The 19,792-nt window shown below is 36.2% G+C and overlaps 1 protein-coding gene across 4 annotated transcripts in view; it reads left to right on the forward strand.

The window, feature by feature from the left end:
- PTPRZ1 (protein tyrosine phosphatase receptor type Z1) overlaps positions 1 to 11,622 on the forward strand; it is a 189,751-nt gene extending 178,129 nt beyond the window's left edge. For all 4 annotated transcript variants that reach the window (XM_019031497.3, XM_055392192.1, XM_019031498.3 and 1 more), the window contains 7 exons: positions 1,032 to 1,125; positions 1,475 to 1,548; positions 3,517 to 3,645; positions 4,553 to 4,699; positions 8,386 to 8,528; positions 9,340 to 9,475; positions 10,670 to 11,622. In XM_019031497.3, coding sequence (XP_018887042.3) covers positions 1,032 to 1,125; positions 1,475 to 1,548; positions 3,517 to 3,645; positions 4,553 to 4,699; positions 8,386 to 8,528; positions 9,340 to 9,475; positions 10,670 to 10,810 — 864 coding nt within the window. In that variant the 3' untranslated portion in view covers positions 10,811 to 11,622. The remainder of the gene's footprint in view (positions 1 to 1,031; positions 1,126 to 1,474; positions 1,549 to 3,516; positions 3,646 to 4,552; positions 4,700 to 8,385; positions 8,529 to 9,339; positions 9,476 to 10,669) is intronic.
- The last annotated feature ends 8,170 nt before the right edge of the window (positions 11,623 to 19,792 follow it).

Consider the following 19,792-nt stretch of genomic DNA (forward strand, 5'->3'; position numbering starts at 1 on the left):
GAGGAGGAGAGGGGAGGGGAAGGAAGGGGAGGGAAGGGGAGGGGAAGGAAGGGGAGGGGAGGGGAGGGGAAAGGAGAGGAGGGGAGGGGAGGAAAATGCACAGCAGGGCATATATTGGAAAGTATTTCTTAATAACTTCAGGATAGAGAAGGACTTCTTATGTAAAATGATAATTTGCAGAAAACTTAAATAAGAAAAATAAATTGGCTGTAAATCTCTGTGTGATTAAAGAAACTGAAGATGTTTCCAACTTTTTACACCTATAGATTTACATTCAAGACAGCAAGAACTCCCTACAAATTAATAAGTGGCAATGAAGTAAAAATATGAAAAGACAATCATCAAAGAAGATATCTTAGTGACTAATGAGCACCAAAATTCACAATTTCACAGAAATTAAGACAATGCAAATCAAAACCATGATATACTATTTTTCATTTATCCGACTGTCAAAAATAAAACACTGAATAACTGAATACTCCTAATGCTCTATGGAAACCGTCACACGTGTGCACATTAAGAGACATACAGGAGATGCTCATATCTATAAAGCTATACAATTGCAAAACACTGCAAATACCCAAACATTCACTAGCTGAGGAGTAGATAAACAGAATGTAGATTATTCATGTAATGGAGTAGTAACAGAAGGAATAAATAAAATTGAATTATATGCATATATATGTATATACACACACACGATGTAATTTACCTCCAAACGTCTGTGTGAGATTTAAACAGAGGAAATGGAGGTTGCACATCTATAGTGGAAGCCGTGAGGAAGATTCTCTCAATGCTAAAAGAATTACTAGAGATTTCTTTGCTTCTTGTAACTCCCCTGGTGTAAAACATAGAAGCTCCAGGAAGTTCACTAAAACAAGGTTAAATTCAAGGAATTGTTGGAAAACATTTCATATATATTTTTAGTCAGTATCTTATCTTGATTGGTGTGTGTGTGTCTGTAAGTGTGTGTGTATGTATTTGGGGGACTTAAATGAAATAACCTATATTTTTTTTACTTTCTTGCCCAGCTCCTGAGCCAGTCAAATATACAGCAGAGTGACTATTCTGCAGCCCTAAAGCAATGCAACAGGGAAAAGAATCGAACTTCTTCTATCATCCCTGGTAAGTTGTGTTGATCCTTGAAAAAACAACTTTTTTAAAATAATAAGAGCCTTGTAGGAAATTTGGCAATATTTGTATACCTTTGGAGCAAATGGAGCACATTCAGATATTTTTAATTTTGTCCAATGTGTAACTGTTCCAAAGGACTCATAAATCCTTGAAGTCTTATCTAAATATGCAAAATGTATAGAAAAATTAGCTTACAGATCAGAGACACTTCAACTTGAAAAATGCAGCTATATTTTACATCTGGCATGGGAAAAAGATGGTACAGTGCTGTGAGCATGAGTTGTTTTGTTTTGTTTTGTTTTATTTTGTTTTGTTTTACAATGAATGTTCTGTGTTCCAGTGGAAAGATCAAGGGTTGGCATTTCATCCCTGAGTGGAGAAGGCACAGACTACATCAATGCCTCCTATATCATGGTAAGTCAGAGAAGTCACTGAGGAGACTGCCAGCTTGTGTTACAGGGATCAAAACCAGAATGGGCTGCCAGAAGCAAAGACTACAGGCATGGGCAAATGAGTGGTAAATTTAAGTTAAATCTATTGACTGCAAGCCCACAGTCCACAGCAACAGTTGTAATAATGGCATGCTTTTATGTGTGCTAGGACTGAAGAAACCTCAAGCAAGACCAATTAGCAGATGCAGGAACACAAACTCACCATTTAGGGCTGATGAGTAGATATAAAACTTATACCTGCTTATCTAAAAGGCTTTATTTCCTTCACTAAGGCAGAACCCCTGAGCAAACCCGGGATTCACTGGCTTCAGCAAAGCCTAACCTCACTGACATCACTACTCCAGGTTTGCAGCATGATTTTTAGCCTGCAAACTGGGCTCTTTTTAGGACCTGGATTTCTAAAGATACAATGCTTTTCTGCATTTACATCTTTTGTGTGAGGGATGAGTGTTTTAGTAGCTGTTGTGTGACCTTCATTAACATTTAAGGCCAATGAATCACAGAGCTTGGCTTCTGATGAAAAGCTCCTAATTCTTATTCCAAAACCTCTGTTCTATTTATCCAGCAAAGAAAATATTAAGGAATATCTATGCAGGAAACACAGGGTTGTGTGGTAGTGGCATCTAAATACATTCACATTTCAAATGAGCCACTGGGTGATAGGAATGGGATCTGAAAGCAGAAGGGGCTAGAAGAGCCAGGACTTTAGTAACAGTATAAATATCACAGTTAATACAATAGCTCTAGCTTCTAGGTATCTGTAGCAAAATATGCAAGATGTCTCCCTGGTTCCTCTCTTGTAGAGGCAACCAAGGTGTCTGGACACCAAAGTGGGAAATGTAAACTCTCCTGTAGATTTCCCACTCTCTGTGGAGTAAGAGACAGTATCCACAAAGCAGTTTGGTAAGTCTACAGCTAGAGGTGTGTTTTTAATGAAACTGTTCAAGTTTCTCTATCAGCTTAGCTGATAGCTACCATTCTCAGTGACCACCAGACGCCCAGACGAAAGAGCTCCAATAAGGGATTCACCTGCATGGGTTCCATTGAGCAGTCTCACCTAAAGTCTTCAATGAAAAACCACAGTGTGAAAATTCAGAGTTTTTAGTATTTATGGACCCTGAAGGGTTCATGGCACTGGAGGCCACATGCATAGAGCTTAGGCAGAGCAAGCAGGGAAAGAGAGAAAGGGACCCATGGACCAATGCCTCCACTGAGTCCAGGGCATTATCCAAGTAGGTTTTCCATGGGGAGTTTTACTTGATGGGTTTAAAGCAAGCAGGCACAAGTCCCAGGAGGTTATGTAGTGACTGAGAGGTATTTACTATGGCATATCTGCAAAGTCCATGTAGGTGTGAGGGTCAGCGAGGCCAGCCAAGCAGGCTGTTCTGTAGTGAAATGGTCACTATGGAGCAGTTTTGTAAGTTAGACAACTGGATCGATCACTTTAAGGAACTGGTGAATGGGACGATGTAGAACTGGAAACTGTATCAAGGTGACTGAACCCTGCTTCTGGCATGACAAAGTCCAGCTTATATTTAAAAGGAATGCCAAGGCAACATAAAAATCATAAACATTCACTACAAGATGATAGGTAACCTTGAATACTACATCTGACTTCTTAAGGCAAACTTGGGCACAATGCTTAATTTCTAAAGCCTCAGTTTAATCATCTGTAAAATGGGGGTCACAGTTCCTATCTCACAGTATTGCTGTGAGGAACAAACGATTTAAGAGAAAAAAACACATAGTGTCACACCTAACATACAAAGTGCCCAGTAAGCATTGGCTATAATAATCATATTACTACATATAGACACAATCTGCAATTCAAAAGACTATTTTGACTTAAGGTCCGTTGATGTATAAATGTTTATCTGAATGTTTAAAGGCATACGCCAGTGCTGTTTTTGTCTTCTCTTTGGTTTTGTAGGGCTATTACCAGAGCAATGAATTCATCATTACCCAGCACCCTCTCCTTCATACCATCAAGGATTTCTGGAGGATGATATGGGACCATAATGCCCAACTGGTGGTTATGATTCCTGATGGCCAAAACATGGTAAGTCCCTTAGACCACTTTTGGGACTTCCTTTACAGAGGAATATCAGGTTACAAATAGCAAAAAGTCCAGCATACAAACAAGCAAAGTAATTTTGTTTTCAACTAATAAACTGATGTCGTTGGAGGCATACTCTTCTACTGTTGGGCTTGGTTTCATTATACTATCTCCTAGGTCAAAGTGATGAATAAAAGTTTTAAATGAAAGTAGATATAAATGAACTTAAATGTATGTGTTTTGTGACATTGCTTAAGAAAATTAGAATCACAGCCATGAAAGAAATCAGTCTATATGCTTCTATTTACATTTTTAAAATAAAATGTGTTAGAATATTTACAGATTCCCTGAGTTTAAGGAGGTCTCTAATTTTTTCTTTAAAAAAAGACCTAGTTAGAATTAAGTGAGTTCCTAGTATAGGAAGGACTTTTTTAGTATAAGAAAAGCAGGGATATCCCATCCCCCTCTTTATATATGTTTGGAGAACCCAACGAGTAAAATAAAGTAAATATTTCATTTAGGCTTTACATGTTTACTTAGCTTTGATATTCAGTTCTTATCTATAAAGTTATTGTGTGACCATTACACATAAGGCTGGAAATTTCTGAGCTCTTAAAATCACTTGAATCTTCTGTACTCAGTTGTCAATTACAGAAGCAATAAGCTTATCATTGTTGATAAGCTAAGAGCATAAAATAATAAAGCAATAGTTTGGGTTCCTAAGTGTGATATTGTATTCAGCACATCAATCTAGTTGAAGGCACGAGGAAGATGTTAAGAGTAAATATTCAGATTCAAAGAAAAATTGGAGTTGAAATTTCTGTGCCAACCAATTAACTTTATTTCACAATCTGACTTATTGGGCATTTTATTAAAATCTAGACTCTTCTTTTCATTTGCAATTCTGCAGGCAGAAGATGAATTTGTTTACTGGCCAAATAAAGATGAGCCTATAAATTGTGAGAGCTTTAAGGTCACTCTTATGGCTGAAGAACACAAATGTCTATCTAATGAGGAAAAACTTATAATTCAGGACTTTATCTTAGAAGCTACACAGGTAAGGATATAAGTTAAATGACAAACGTTTTATCTTAAACACATGTTAAACATATTCTGACCTAAGGATCTGTCCTAGAAATGAAAAGCATGATTCTGATTTTTTCCCCATTGAGACAATTACACAAATAATCAAATTACCTTGTCACTTTCATTTTCAAAATGGTATAGAATCATTAAACAATTAGTCATCACTACGTCATTCCTGAATTTTACACACACAGGAAATCAAAGCTCATTTACTCCAGATTAGTGGTTGACAGAACTTAGGTGAAAAATAAACACAGTAAAAGAATAAACTTATTAATTTTAATTCTCATGTTTTAATGTAAGCCCTTACCTTGTAAGTAAAATGGGAAAAATACTACCTACCTAAACTCTCCTGAGTAAAATGGGAAAAATACTACCTACCGAAACTTACTATTCTCTACCAATGTAGAAAGTTGATGAGTGATAGTGATGTGTAATAAGTTGATAAATGAAGTGCTTTGAAAACACACAGGACAATAAACTAAAAATATTTTACTAAAGTCTTGGTTATCTATTACACAAGATACTGTTGTTATCTACAAGATAATACATTGTTTTACTAAACTTAATTATATGCAAATATCTATTATTGAATTATTTGTCAATGATTATTTACATAGAGCTATAGTAAAATACTAAAAGATACTAACAATGATGTCTAAGGAATGTGAGATTCAGAGTACCTTCTCAATATGACAAAGATTAAATCATGTTTCAAATAATTTGAATGTTTCACTTTTCTCTAGTTCTGAAAACTAGTACATATATGGTATACAAGAATATTCTCTATTCTCTAGAATATTTAAATGACCAATACATAGAAACTTGATAATACAAATAACTAATAGTGTAAACAGCATAGCAGTGGAATAGTATCCTATCTCATTAAAACAAAAAAGACTTAGGTCTTTATTTGTAAAATGAAGGGCAGAAACTAGAAGGCTCGTAAGGTCCCTGAGAGCTCTTAATGTTCCATGCTAATTTCTACCTCTGATTACTCCCTGATCACTTTAGTAGCATCCATTTAGATCTGCCATCTCTCATGCCTTCTTCTCATTATTCCTAGTTAGTAAGAAAGCCTATTACAAGAGTAATAATCATTATATTACCTATTATCTTGTCACACCCATTATCCTGATCACTGATCATGTTTAATATCTTGCTCAGCACTGGGAAATTAGCACTGTTTTTCTCCTAGTATTATGCAGAAAATAAACTAGATAATACAGGTTCCTGATTGATCCCAATTGAGTATGTCTCATCTATGTAAATCAGCTATTATGGACAACTTGATAATCCAGGAGCCCAACCCAGGGATCAACAGTATTTCTATAACAAAGATCAAAAAAGAAGGAAAGACTAAACTGGACAGTTTCATTAACTTCAGACATTTTTAGGCACTTTACCCAAATATCACATTTGAGGTTAGTAGACAAGTGAAGGTCTGTGCTACTGAGCTCAAAAGCTAGGGGCCTTTTATTTATGTATTTGTTATGAGGACTATTTTTAAGAATTTATTAAATATTGAATATATTTAAGATGTTTATATTATATGTGCAAGGTTTAACAATTATGTTAAATTACTTTTACCCACCATTGACTTTAAGAAATAGAACATGGCCTTGACCATCAAGTCTTTCATGTGCTCCCTATCCCCTTCATCCTCTCCTCACTTCAGAAGTAGCTTCTTCCTGAATTAGTGTTTATTGTTCTCTTGACTTATTTTATCAGTTAACCCTTGTCTTTGTTTTCCTTCACACGTGTGCTGCTTACTTTTAAATATCTGTGAACTTTATATAAATTATGTGTATTATGCTACTGAGATTTATCTATGTATTTGGGTATAGTTCAAATTCATTTACTGCTGCTGCTTAGCATTACAGATAATACATATCCTTTTTTCTATTTTACATGCAAATTATTACTTGTTTGTTGTGTTTTGTCTTGGTTTGATGTTGCTATTGGGGATATCCTGGGAATTCCCCTGCTGTGTTACTGTGTTGGATCATCTTCAACTTTCTTTAACTTTACTAAATGAAGTCAATTGTTTTCCAAAGTCGTCCTACAAAGGTATCCTCTCATCAGGAATGTATGAGTGCACTACATCCTCATCAGTGCTTGTGCTGGGAATGAAACGGCATCTCTTGTTGGTTTTAATTTGCATTTCTCTTATTGAAAATGAAGTTTTCAACATAACTTTACATTTTTACATAATTATTTACATAAATAATATTTTACATAAAATATGTTTTATACATAATATTTTTACATAAACATATTTTTATATAAATTAATTGACCATTCAGATTTTATCTTTTGTACTGTGTCTGTTCATGATTTTTGCCCATTTTTCTGTTAGGTTATTTATCACTTACTGATTTATCAGAGGTCTCGTATTGTGGATACTAATCCTTTGTCAGCTGCGTATATTGCAAATACTTTCTCCCAGTTTGGGATTTGAATTTTTTACTTTCTTCGTGATTCTTTTTTTTTCTTTGTCTTTTTTTTGTGAAAGAAAAGTTTTGAAGTTTAATCTATATGAATGTATTGATCTTTTTATTCCTGGCCTTTAAAAGGAAACCATCATTTAGTATCTTAAAAAAATACCGTTTACCCTGAAATCATGATGATGCTCTCTTACACTGTTTTCCAAACATACCACCTGAAATTGACTTTTTGTATTATATTTTGTGAGACAAGGGTTCGGTTTCATTATTTTCCATGTGATACCCATTGTCCCACCATTATTTATGAATTAGCAATATCAGTTCAGTCATTTATATAGTGTGTATGTGTATATATATGTGTATATATATATACATATATATGTGTGTATATATATACATATATATATATATCTGTGCTTGTTCTAGGACATTTATTTTATTCCATTGGTCACTTTGTTCATCCCTCAGCCACAATGGCAGTGTTTTACTTCTTATAGCTTAGAGTAATTCTTGATATCTGATGAGTTAATTTCCTCTATTGTTTTTCTTATTTACCAGTATCTTGGCTATTTTGGCCCTTTGCACTTTTATGTAAAATTTAGGTTCTGCTACTTATTTTAAAAAAATGTATCATTTTTTTTAAAAAGTACACTTTTGGAAGCTGGAGGTGAGAAGTTTAAGGGATTTATCAAGTCACAGTCTTGTTGGTCACTTAAGTAAGAATCAGAATTGGGATCCGAGTTGAACCTAGATCTCTACCTCCTTGTCGGCATTTTCTCCACTGTGTCATGCAATCTTTTACTTAAGCCTGAGGATTACTGATAAGTGAAGAAAGTGTATGCTATTTTCAAAACAAATTTTAACACCAATGATTTCCTTTTATAAATTTGAATTTAGCAGTGCAAATACATCTTTGGTACATGGTTTCATGGTCTGTAAGCATTGGCATATTTCACCCACAGATAGAGTTTATTTTTAGAATAAAAAAAGAAATTATGTTTTTTTGATTCTACTAGTAAACCTATGCATGTTAAATGTGGCATCACAACTGTTTCTTCCTTCTATGATGAAGAATGTGCTGCAACTACTGCTGCTCACTCATGCCTGCCATTGGGTTTTATTACCTTACTGTAATTCCTGATTTTCCTCAATGATTCCACTCCTGGTAAACTGTCACTAACTAACATTACTTTGTGTTTTCTTGTTGTAGGATGATTATGTACTTGAAGTGAGGCACTTTCAGTGTCCTAAATGGCCAAATCCAGATAGCCCCATTAGTAAAACTTTTGAACTTATAAGTGTTATAAAAGAAGAAGCTGCCAATAGGGATGGGCCTATGATTGTTCATGATGAGTAAGTTCCATGTGTTAGATGGTTTCACACCTGCACATTCTCTGGGCATATGTGTATTTCTGTTGTCTTCAGACAAACCTAATGCTTTGGACCCACAGTGATGATTCAGCCATGGTAGATTATCTGCATCTTATCAATAAAGTTAACACAGAACTTTTTTTTTTTTAACTTCACTTGAAGTCCCTGTTGAAGACAGAGAATGGGGTCATGATCACAAATATCTTCTCTTGCATTTGATGCTGAGAACACTTTGTATACTAAGTCAGTGTTTTAGCAGTGAAATTTTACAGGAGCCAACCAGAGAGGCATTTTCAGTCATTGATTTCCTGGCATAGAAGTGAAATTGATACGATTTTTATTTTTCAGGAACAAGAAACTTCACCCAATAAATCTTCCTAGGATTCCATCATAGACAAATAAAAAATGCATATGCTGAACTTATGTTATAATATATAAAATACAGTTTGTTATATATGTATTTATACATTTATATTATATGTATATTATACATGTCTTTATATGATACTCTCAGGTTATTTTTTATTATTGCCAACTCCTTTCCTAGTATACAAATAATAAACCATAAGCAAATACTAAACTTCTGTAAAGTATTCCACTACTAATATCATGAACACTTGGCAATATTTCAGATTAAATCATAGTTCTTTGTGCAAAAAGCGAAGAGAGACAATTCATTAAAAGTTTCAGTGTTTTCACTGCAAAGTTGTCAAGGCTATATGCTTTGTGAGTTCTAAATGTGAGTGGTGCATCTCAATGGAGTCTTTGTTCCTTTTCTTTTTTTTTTTACAAGGCACGGAGGAGTGACGGCAGGAACTTTCTGTGCTCTGACAACCCTTATGCACCAACTAGAAAAAGAAAATTCCGTGGATGTTTACCAGGTAGCCAAGATGATCAATCTGATGAGGCCAGGAGTCTTTGCTGACATTGTAAGTAACAAGGCAGTGAACCAAATTTTTCACTGATAGAGTACAACTAACTTCCTAGAGGCTGCTGAAATCTTATGTATCAAGAAAGATCTTATTAACTGATAACATTAGTATGTAGTTTTCAAGCTGAATTACAAGTCCACAATCCATAGAACAACAACATTTAAAATTTATACTTCAGAAAATTTATGGATAAAAACTTTTAAATCTCATGTTTGCCTTTGTGCACAATAGTAAACAATGCAAATAAGCTTAGGTGAATGTAGAAGTCATAGGCTCACCTTCAGCTCTTTGGTCTGTTTAAGGGCCTTATAAAGGGACCTTCTTCAAAGCTCCAGCCTAGACCGGTTGGCAGGAGGTCAAGGTTATCTTCATGCACATGCACTGCAGAGGAGCCCCTAATAAGTCTCATTCAGGGCCGCTGAGTTGTATCAAGCTTGTGCTGCATGAAACTCCTTTCTGGAGATGCACAGTTCGCGAAAGCATTTAATTATGCACTGCTTCACATGTAGGCCTCATGGTTTTCGGCTGTGATGCTGCTCACTGGTTCAGGTTCTCTGTAGCTACCTCTCCCCAAACTGCCTGAGATGGCATCTGTAAGAGAAAAACTGTTTCATGCTTCTATGTGCCACTACTCTGAGACCACAGCAGAGCAGGTACTTACCTTTGCTCATAGCAGGGCATAGGACCAGTTGGGCTGATAGAATGTGAAATTCTTCTTATTGGTGAACAGTGAAGGATTGCATTCTACATGGGTTCCTGGGCTAACAGTACAGTCATTCCTGAGATCTTTCCGTAAAGAGGCAGACCCAATGGATTTTCTAACAAGTAGAGAAAGAAGAAGAAACTTGTTTCTGAGTGAGTTACAGGTGTCCAGTGCCAAACGGTTTCGCCCACAAGTTAACAGAACCCGGTCTCATCACCTTCTGATTTCATGAATAAGAATTAAGTACTTATTGGCAAATGTATGTAGGTTAATTTTCTAGGTCAGTGAATGGTCTGCCGATTGCAACGTTAATTTAATCAGAAGAGACATCAGTATAGGTTGTGTGCATCTGCTGAGTATAACAGTGCCCTTAACACATTGCCCTTTCATGAACAGTGCTGAAGTGTGTCTAAAAATATTTCTTCTTTTTACAAATGTATGTCTTCACTGAGCTTCCCATTTATTACCTCCCATCTTCTGTTCTCTAGGAGCAGTATCAGTTTCTCTACAAAGTGATCCTCAGCCTTGTGAGCACAAGGCAGGAAGAGAATCCATCCACCTCTCTGGACAGTAATGGTGCAGCATTGCCTGATGGAAATATAGCTGAGAGCTTAGAGTCTTTAGTTTAACACAGAAAGGGGTGGGGGAACTCACATCTGAGCATTGTTTTCCTCTTCCTAAAATTAGGCAGGAAAATCAGTCTAGTTCTGTTATCTGTTGATTTCCCATCACCTGACAGTAACTTTCATGACATAGGATTCTGCCGCCAAATTTATATCATTAACAATGTGTGCCTTTTTGCAAGACTTGTAATTTACTTATTATGTTTGAACTAAAATGATTGAATTTTACAGTATTTCCAAGAATGGAATTGTGGTATTTTTTTCTGTATTGATTTTAACAGAAAATTTCAATTTATAGAGGTTAGGAATTCCAAACTACAGAAAATGTTTGTTTTTAGTGTCAAATTTTTAGCTGTATTTGTAGCAATTATCAGGTTTGCTAGAAATATAACTTTTAATACAGTAGCCTGTAAATAAAACACTCTTCCATATGATATTCAACATTTTACAACTGCAGTATTCACCTAAAGTAGAAATAATCTGTTACTTATTGTAAATACTGCCCTAGTGTCTCCATGGACCAAATTTATATTTATAATTGTAGATTTTTATATTTTACTACTGAGTCAAGTTTTCTAGTTCTGTGTAATTGTTTAGTTTAATGACGTAGTTCATTAGCTGGTCTTTACCAGTTTTCTGACATTGTATTGTGTTACCTAAGTCATTAACTTTGTTTCAGCATGTAATTTTAACTTTTGTGGAAAATAGAAATACCTTCGTTTTGAAAGAAGTTTTTATGAGAATAACACCTTACCAAACATTGTTCAAATGGTTTTTATCCAAGGAATTGCAAAAATAAATATAAATATTGCCATTAATTTGTGTTTGCTTGTGGAGCATTGTGCTGAAGCGTGTGTGGCAGAAAATTGTGGATGTGGGTCCCCCTATGATGATGGCACACACACACACACACACAAAATGGCTAGTAGGATGGGACAGGATTTATAGTGGTGGGTCCCAAACTGTGCATTGAGGTGCACAGGGAAGTCACAAAACTTTCCATTTGTGAGGAAAACACAGCAACATGTGCAGACACTGCACAAACTTTTACTATTAAATTATTTGAACTTTGCTACTTAATGAACAGAACAATTATGTATTTCTTTTGGCTTGGGGAGTGCTATGATCTGAATGTTTATGTCTCCCGACAATTTATCCCCTCACCCTCAAGGTGATAATATTAGGAAGTAGGACCTTTGGGAGGTGATTAGGTCATGAGGGCAGAGCTCTCATAAACGAGATTAGTGTCCTTATAAAAGAGGCCTGAGCGAGACCCCTCACCCCTTTCGATGTGTGAGATTATGATGAGAAGACAGCTGTCTATAAGAAAGCAAGCCTTCACCAGACATCAAATCTGTGGGCACCTTGATCTCGGAACTTCCCAGCCTCTAGAAGTGTGAGAAATAAATCTATGTTTGTTTATAAGCCACCATATTTATGGTATTTTGTTACAGCAGTCTGAATGGACCAAGACACAGAATTCTGAAAATGTTACTGATGAATTAAGAGCATCATGTAGCAAATGTTGGGAACTTCCGGTTTAGAAACTAGCTGGAAGTTAGAAGTAGGCAGATTTGCTAGTCAGAGACTCCAATATAAGCAAAGGTCAAGGAGGGGATTGGAAAAGGCATAGACAGACAAGGACTAGGAGGTAAAAAAAATTCCAGAATGGAAAAAGAGAAGAGATCCCATGTTGAGCAAATCATCAAGATCCAAGAGCCACGTGGAACTGAAATTCAGGAAAATGGAATCATTAGTATCAGGCAGACTTTGATGCTTGCAGCAGTCCTCTGCCTCTGCCAGGAGTGTTTTATAATACTACCTACAAAGGAGCTCACTGTTCCCTAAGAATGCTCAGCTCAGGGCCCAGAACAGGAAGCTAGAGAAGCTTTGTTTAAACCAGTGGCTCTCAAAATATGATTCCCAGATTTGTAGCATGGACAAAATCAGGGAACTTGTTAGAAATGGAATTCTCAGATTCCCATCTGTCAGAAACTCTGGGGGCTAGGGCCCAACAATCTAATGAATGCTAAAGTTTCAGAACCATTGCTCTATAGCAATAACACTTTAGGGAGCCTCCAGTTACCTCAAGCAATAGCAAGAAATTTTCACAATGTCTTTAAAATAGAGCTAAAATTAATTAGCTTTCCTTTTTATGGGAGCTTTTCTTTTAAAGCAATAGTCATGGGAGATATGAAATAGAAATAGGCACACAAAAAAAGTCTCATAAATAGTAGTGTGACAAATCCCCAAATGGTGATAAGCACCACTCTACAAGGTACAAAAAGAATTAATGTACTTCTTATTTCTCCTCCCAGGGAGGAAGGACACAAGGTTAATTTTGAATTCCTTTGTTGCTTTTTTAACCTTATCTCCTTGTCCTCTTGTTTTACAGTTTTGTTTTATCACCACCCACAATGTCTAATCATGAGCTGATCTGAATCAGTAATACATGTCACCTCAATTATTTTGTCTATTTTTCCCTTAGCCTTTGTCCCAGGAACAAGCAGCCTTTGAGGAGATACAGAATTTTTTACCCTTTAAGGTTATTTATTTAGTAATGTGACTTACAGAGTCTTGTCCAACAGAAAATAATTATGCAGTAACATGTATATCATATCAGTTATGCATTCTTATATAAATGTTAATAAATATATTCTGAAACAGATTAAAAAGAAAATTCCTGTCAGATACAGCAACATTTTCTCTTTCCTTGATCCTTAACTCTGAGGCAATAATCAGCTATGAGGCAAATGAAAATAAATGAAGCCAGATAAGTCAGTCAGGTAAGTATCACTCGATTTTTCCATCCAACACCAAAATTTCATTCCTTGTGTTTAACACATTCACAGCTTTTTTCCACATATTGTTTTATTTTTATAATTGTGTTCTCATTGTGAATACGTTTTTATGCTTCTTTTTATAGTGATATAGGCATTTTTTATTACACATAATCTATAAGCCTATCTTTGCCAAGGCTGTATAATATTTCATTCAGTATAGCAGTTTCAAAGAAGGGGACATTTGACACTGTCTGGCAATGTCTGGAGATATTTTTGATGATTACAACTGGCCAGAGGGTGAGGGGTGCTACTGGCAACTACTGGGTAGAAGCCAGAGATGCCACCAAACATTCAACAATGCATAGGACAGTCCTCACAACAAAGAATCACCCAGAACACAATGTCAGTAGTGCCAAGACAAAGAAACCCTGTTCTTACACTATGGGTATTGTAATCATTTTCCTAATATTGGGTTTTTTTGTTGTTTGTTTTTTTGTTGTTGTTTTTTGTTTTGTTTTGTTTTGTTGTTTTTTTGTTTTCTTGTTTTTTTGGAGACGGAGTGTCACTCTGTTGCCAGGCTGGAGTGCAGTTGTGCAATCTCAGCTCACTGCAACCTCCGTCTCCCGGGTTCATGCCATTCTCCTGCCTCAGCCTCCCTAGTAGCTGGGACAACAGGCGCACGGGCCACCATGCCCGGCTAATTTTTGTATTTTTAGTAGAGATGGGGTTTCACCATGTTGGCCAGGATGGTCTTGATCTCTTGATATCGTGATCTGCCCGCCTCGGCCTCCCAAAGTGCTGGGATTACAGGCATGAGCCACTGCGCCCGGCCCCTAATATTGGCTCTTTCGAATCCTTCCTATTACAATACAATGATAAACATTTATTTGTGCAGAAAAGCTTTCCACCAGGTTTAGGATTATTCCTCAGGACCAATTGTTGTGTTATTTGGGGGAGCAGATAGTATGAACATTTTTACCTTACTACTCTTTCACTTTCCAAAAGAGTTAGGCTGTTGAGACCTCCACTGGCAGGGTATTAGAGTCCTACTGTTCCACTTGTGGGTTCAGGTCTCTGCTCGAATATCTTCTCCTCAGAGAAGCATTCTCTGATCAGCCTGTCTGAAGTGGCATTCCCTCCTCTGAAGAAGGAGATTAAAGTATTTAGCAGTAACCATCAGAAGAGACTGAGTCATCCGCACCAGCAGAATGTCAGCCTGTCTCTCCGCCACTCCCACCAGGCCCTCTTTGTCTCTTATCATGCTTTATCTTTATCCATAACACTCCTTGTTTTCTGGCATTATATTTGTTTGTTATTTTTCCCTTTCATTTGTATATAAGCTCCATGAGAAGAGGAGTCTTGATTCTTTTGTTAACCTCATATCCCCACATGTAGAATGGTGCCTGGCACACTAACAGCAGTCACAGTATTTTAGGTGAATGAAAAAAAATATGCATTGATTTTTACCTAAAAGGAAAATACTCTTTTTAATAGTCCTTTCCTTGTAAACCTGACACTTTATAGGCAATGTTACTTAACATAATAAATTTACTAGTTTTGGCAAAACATCTGTTCTTAGTTTGTTTTTTTCTTTGGTAACACCTTTGTAAATTACTCCAGTTGAAAAAGGAAGTTCTAATGCATCTCCAGTTTTAAATCATGGAGAGCAGTTTGAAACCTCAAAAGTAGTATTAATCAGGAGCATAATCCATCCCTTTAGCTACCTCCATAAGGACTACAGAGTCCATCATAGTTCCAATATGATACTTCTTGAGATACTGTGACAGCAGCTTCTTCATATAAAATCAATGCAAACATTTAACAGATGCATGTTCTGCTCAAATTATACAGTGAAAATCTTACTGAATTTTAGTATTTCTCATCTGAAAGCCTCAAATCTCTTAGTACCTATTATGACAGGCTATTTCTCTAATACACAAAACTTGGAAACTATAATCTCTTTACTAGCAGATAAATTTTAAAATGTGATATTAGAATTGAATTCTGCTTACAAATAGCGCATCAGAAATATTAAGCATGTATTGAATTGAACTTAACTCTTTAGGGAAAATGGAAAATCTGCACATTTGTCAAGATAAACAAAACATGCTTTTTAATATTATAAACCATGATTGATTATTATCATTCATTTGCTAATTGCAACATATTCTGGTACATTAGAGATCTCTTCCTCATTAGTATGATATGGGTGTGTTAGGGTGGCATTAAATGTTAAGACATATAAATGTAAGACACTGCACCAGTTTTAAGAATCTAAACATCCTTGACATTAAATTGTAGTTACCAAGGGTTTTTTTTTTTTAAGAAAAACATTTTTTAAAAAAATAAGATTTGGAAGTGGGAGTAAGAAAAACTGTAGGAGTTAAATTGAAACTTCTTGTTACATACAAAAAATTATCATCAGTCCATCAGCTGTGACACATTCTAAGCAGGCTACAAGAAGCACAGACTGACCTTAGAGAACTGCTCCAAATACGCTAATTTGAAATATTTTACTTTTGCATGAGCCATTCCCAGTATCTCTTAGATTCCTATTATCTTGCTTCAATCCTAGGAGAGTTGCTTTAGTTCTGAATTATCCATACAAAGAGATGAACTAATGCAAGTAATTGTTATCCTCATTGCTAATTTATTTAATAAAGCCTTGTAGTGAAAACTATCAGCATTAAAGTTCTTTATGAAAAATATTAAAATAGCAAAGTCTGTTATAGCACCTTCAAGGAAGTAACTTAAGAGACTTAGGAAGTTAAAACTGTATGTTTCCTGGGCTTTTTAAAGACTGTTAAATGAAAAAAGTTCCACATTTTGTCTACATGGCATTCTAGTTTTATGTCCAAGGGGACACATAAAAAGAATCAATAAAACACCTAGAGAAGAAAATGAACTGTTAAAATAATTATTAAGGCCGTTGAGGAAATATTGACAAGGCCAATGAGAAAGATTAACTAGGGTAATCTCTGTGTATTCACAGCCACTCACCCTCTAGGGAATCTTTCTGCAGCAAATTATATTTTCCAAAAACAGCCAGACAGTATCTTCTGTCCTGTATGTGACTCTTTGAAACTCATCCCATTGAGAAGCAGGGTCTATGGTCCCTCCTCTTGGATCTATGGTGAAAGTGATGCTATGTGACTTCCAAGCCCAAGTCATAAAAGAATCAGTTTCTACCTGATTCTCTTGGAATGTTCGCTCCTGGAGCAGCCCCACCATGCTGTGTCAAAGCTGCACAGCCATGGAAAGACCTACATTAAAGAAACCAAGGCCCTGGCCCACGGCTCCAGATGAGCTTCCAGGCAGAACCATTTTGTCAGCTATGTAGGCAAGCTGTCATGAAATGGATTCTCCAACTTTGTATCAACACATCTCAAGTGACACTACATGGACCAGAGACCAGCTGTTTGCACTGAGCCATGCCCAAATTATAGGTTGATGAGCAAAATAAGTGACTACTGTTTTAAGACACTACGTTTTGGGGTAGTGTGTTACACAGCAATAGTAACTAGAACACTTCCTACACTTCAAAGCCTAAAATGCTAGCAACTGTATTTCCCAGACTGCTTCGCAGCTAGGGTCCTGGATGAAGTATGTTCCACCACATACAGGGAGTCACAGGTCTGGAAACACAATGTTATTTTACCATGCATTATAATGTAATATTAAATGATTTATCATATATTTACTCATGCTTTCTGACTTGCTGGCTACCCTGTAAATGCCCTTACACAGATTTAGAAGACAGAAATTCACAGAAGCCCTCTTCCTGCCCTCTTGGACCCTGCTGGTAAGAAGATTGTAAAGATATAATTTTTCTGCAACAGGGTTCTAGTACCTAATTTTGGAACCATGGCAGCAAGGGCAGTAGCTTCTGATTCTAGCTTCCCAATCCAGGGACCCTAGCTATGTGTATACACTCTAGGTCTTCGTGCCTTGTATTAAGTTTTCTTTAAAATACCTAGAGTAGTTTCTGCTCCCTGCTCCAAATTCAGCAAACTGGAAAAGAATGGTCTAAATGATGCTATGACCATCCAATCATTTTTTCAAGTATCTTTTCTTCTGATACTGCAGTAGCCTCAGAATATGTCTTCTTCTGGCCCTTTCCCCTTTCCCTGATTCATTCTCAACACTCAGTCTAATAAATCTTTTAGAAGCATAAAGCTGATCCTATCAGCCCCCTGTAATGTCAACCATGAAATGACCTAAACCTATGGTTACACAATGATGTTGATAGTCAGGGCTGGCTCAGACTCATACTGATGCTCTTTACCCACCCTCATGTTTTGGGGAAATTTTCACACAAACTCCAAGAAGGAAAAAAATGATAGAGAAGAATGTGTCTCTTTAGCATTACTATCCAGTGTTCAAATATAACCTAAAGCTGCATTACATACAAGCCAAGCCTGTAACAACTATCCCTTATCTCCACCTCAACCTTCAACACATCTTCGTACCATGGCTTTTAAATGTGTCAATACTATTCTGCAATATTTGTATATGCCAGAATTAAATAATTATACCATATATATGCCATAATTGTTTGTTTTTATGTATAATTTTAATTGTATATAGTTATACATAAATTGACATCTCTGTTCAGAAATTATATATAATTATTTATATATCTATAAAACAAGCAATTATATATGATATAATTAATTATATATGGTATAATTATATGCAATTAAAATTATATATATAGCAAATTTATACAGTATTATATATATTTATGTATATATAATTTCTGCTATGTGCTAGGCACCGTGACAGGTGTTGAGGATACATTGGAGTCTAGTGGAATCTTAGTTTGGATTGCTACAGAAGCAGAACCTGTGACAATAATTTAATGCCTGTCAGGAGGAAAATGAGTCAGGGAAGGAAAGACAGCTGATAATGGATGTAGTATCAGTCAAGTTCCTCAAGTGATTAACTGGAATATAATCCCTTTGTAGAATTCTGGGAGCCAGTAGAAGACATCCACATCCAAATTATCCCATCCAAAAATCTAACGAGCTAGCCTATTGATATATCAGCTCCCATGGGTCATTGGTTGGCTGAAGAGACTGGAAGTGAGGAGGGTCACAATTCCTGGCATTTCTGGGCTGCTGTGATTATGAGCAAAGAGAGCTTTCACTGTCAAAGAAAGCCTTCAGGCAAAGAGAGGCTGACGGTTGGAGGTCCGAAGGTGTGCAGTGTGATGGTAAGGCCAAGATGTGAGTGCAACTGGTGTGCTAGAAATAGTTTTGTCTGTATGGTGTATGACTCAGCGGGGATTTATTTATTTATTCATTTATCTATTGACCTTGGAAAGGGAAATCAAAGACTGCTTTTATTGATGCACAAATAGACCCACCCATGATTTGAAAGGGATGATAATATTAACATAATCATTATCATCAAAGCAAATTAAAATGCAAACGTATCTGAAATGGCTTTACAGTTATATGATGCCTTAATAAATTAAGGAAACTGATTGCTCTGAGTGGCTTCAGTGGGGATTTATTGTTTTTCACCTTTACCTACCAGATGTCAGCAACACCCTGCCCCAAGTCTGTAATAACGAAAAATCTTCCACATATTTTCAAAAGCCTACAGTCAATGAAATCACAGAGTAATTTGTGTTATGAAAAAAAATAGTATAGGGTCCTTTAGAAATACCTTACCCTTGTGAATCCTCAAGAAAGTAACTTCTAAGCTACAACCTAAAAAGAGGACTAGGAGTTAACCAGGTAAAAGGTTAGGGGGAGATGAATGGGTAAAACAAAAACACAACCAGAAAAGGCTCAAAAACAAGAAAGGGCAAGTCTATTCAAGGAGGTGAAGGAAGTTCAGGAATTGGATAATGTTTTGTAAGGAGGTGGGCAATGATGAGATGAGACTATAAAGATATACAGGGGGACATTTATGCTGAGCCCTGGAGGCTATAATACGTCTGAATTTTATCCTGGGAGGAATGGGGAGACAGCTGAGAGTAAGAACATGACCATATTTGCAGTTTTGAAAGATTAATGTGTCTACTGTGAGGAGAATGGTCATTAGGGGAGTAATTCTGGAGAGAGGGAGGCCAGGTGAAAGACTGTCACAATGATCCATATAAAATATAATAGCAGCCTGACCAAGACAAGTTGTATGTGGGTAGAAAGACTTGGAGCCAATACATTTAATAGAGAAGAGAAGGTCCTGATTTGGT

This window comes from Gorilla gorilla, chromosome 6, assembly GCF_029281585.2.
Source record: "Gorilla gorilla gorilla isolate KB3781 chromosome 6, NHGRI_mGorGor1-v2.1_pri, whole genome shotgun sequence".
In the NCBI taxonomy this organism is placed as follows: Eukaryota; Metazoa; Chordata; class Mammalia; order Primates; family Hominidae; genus Gorilla; species Gorilla gorilla.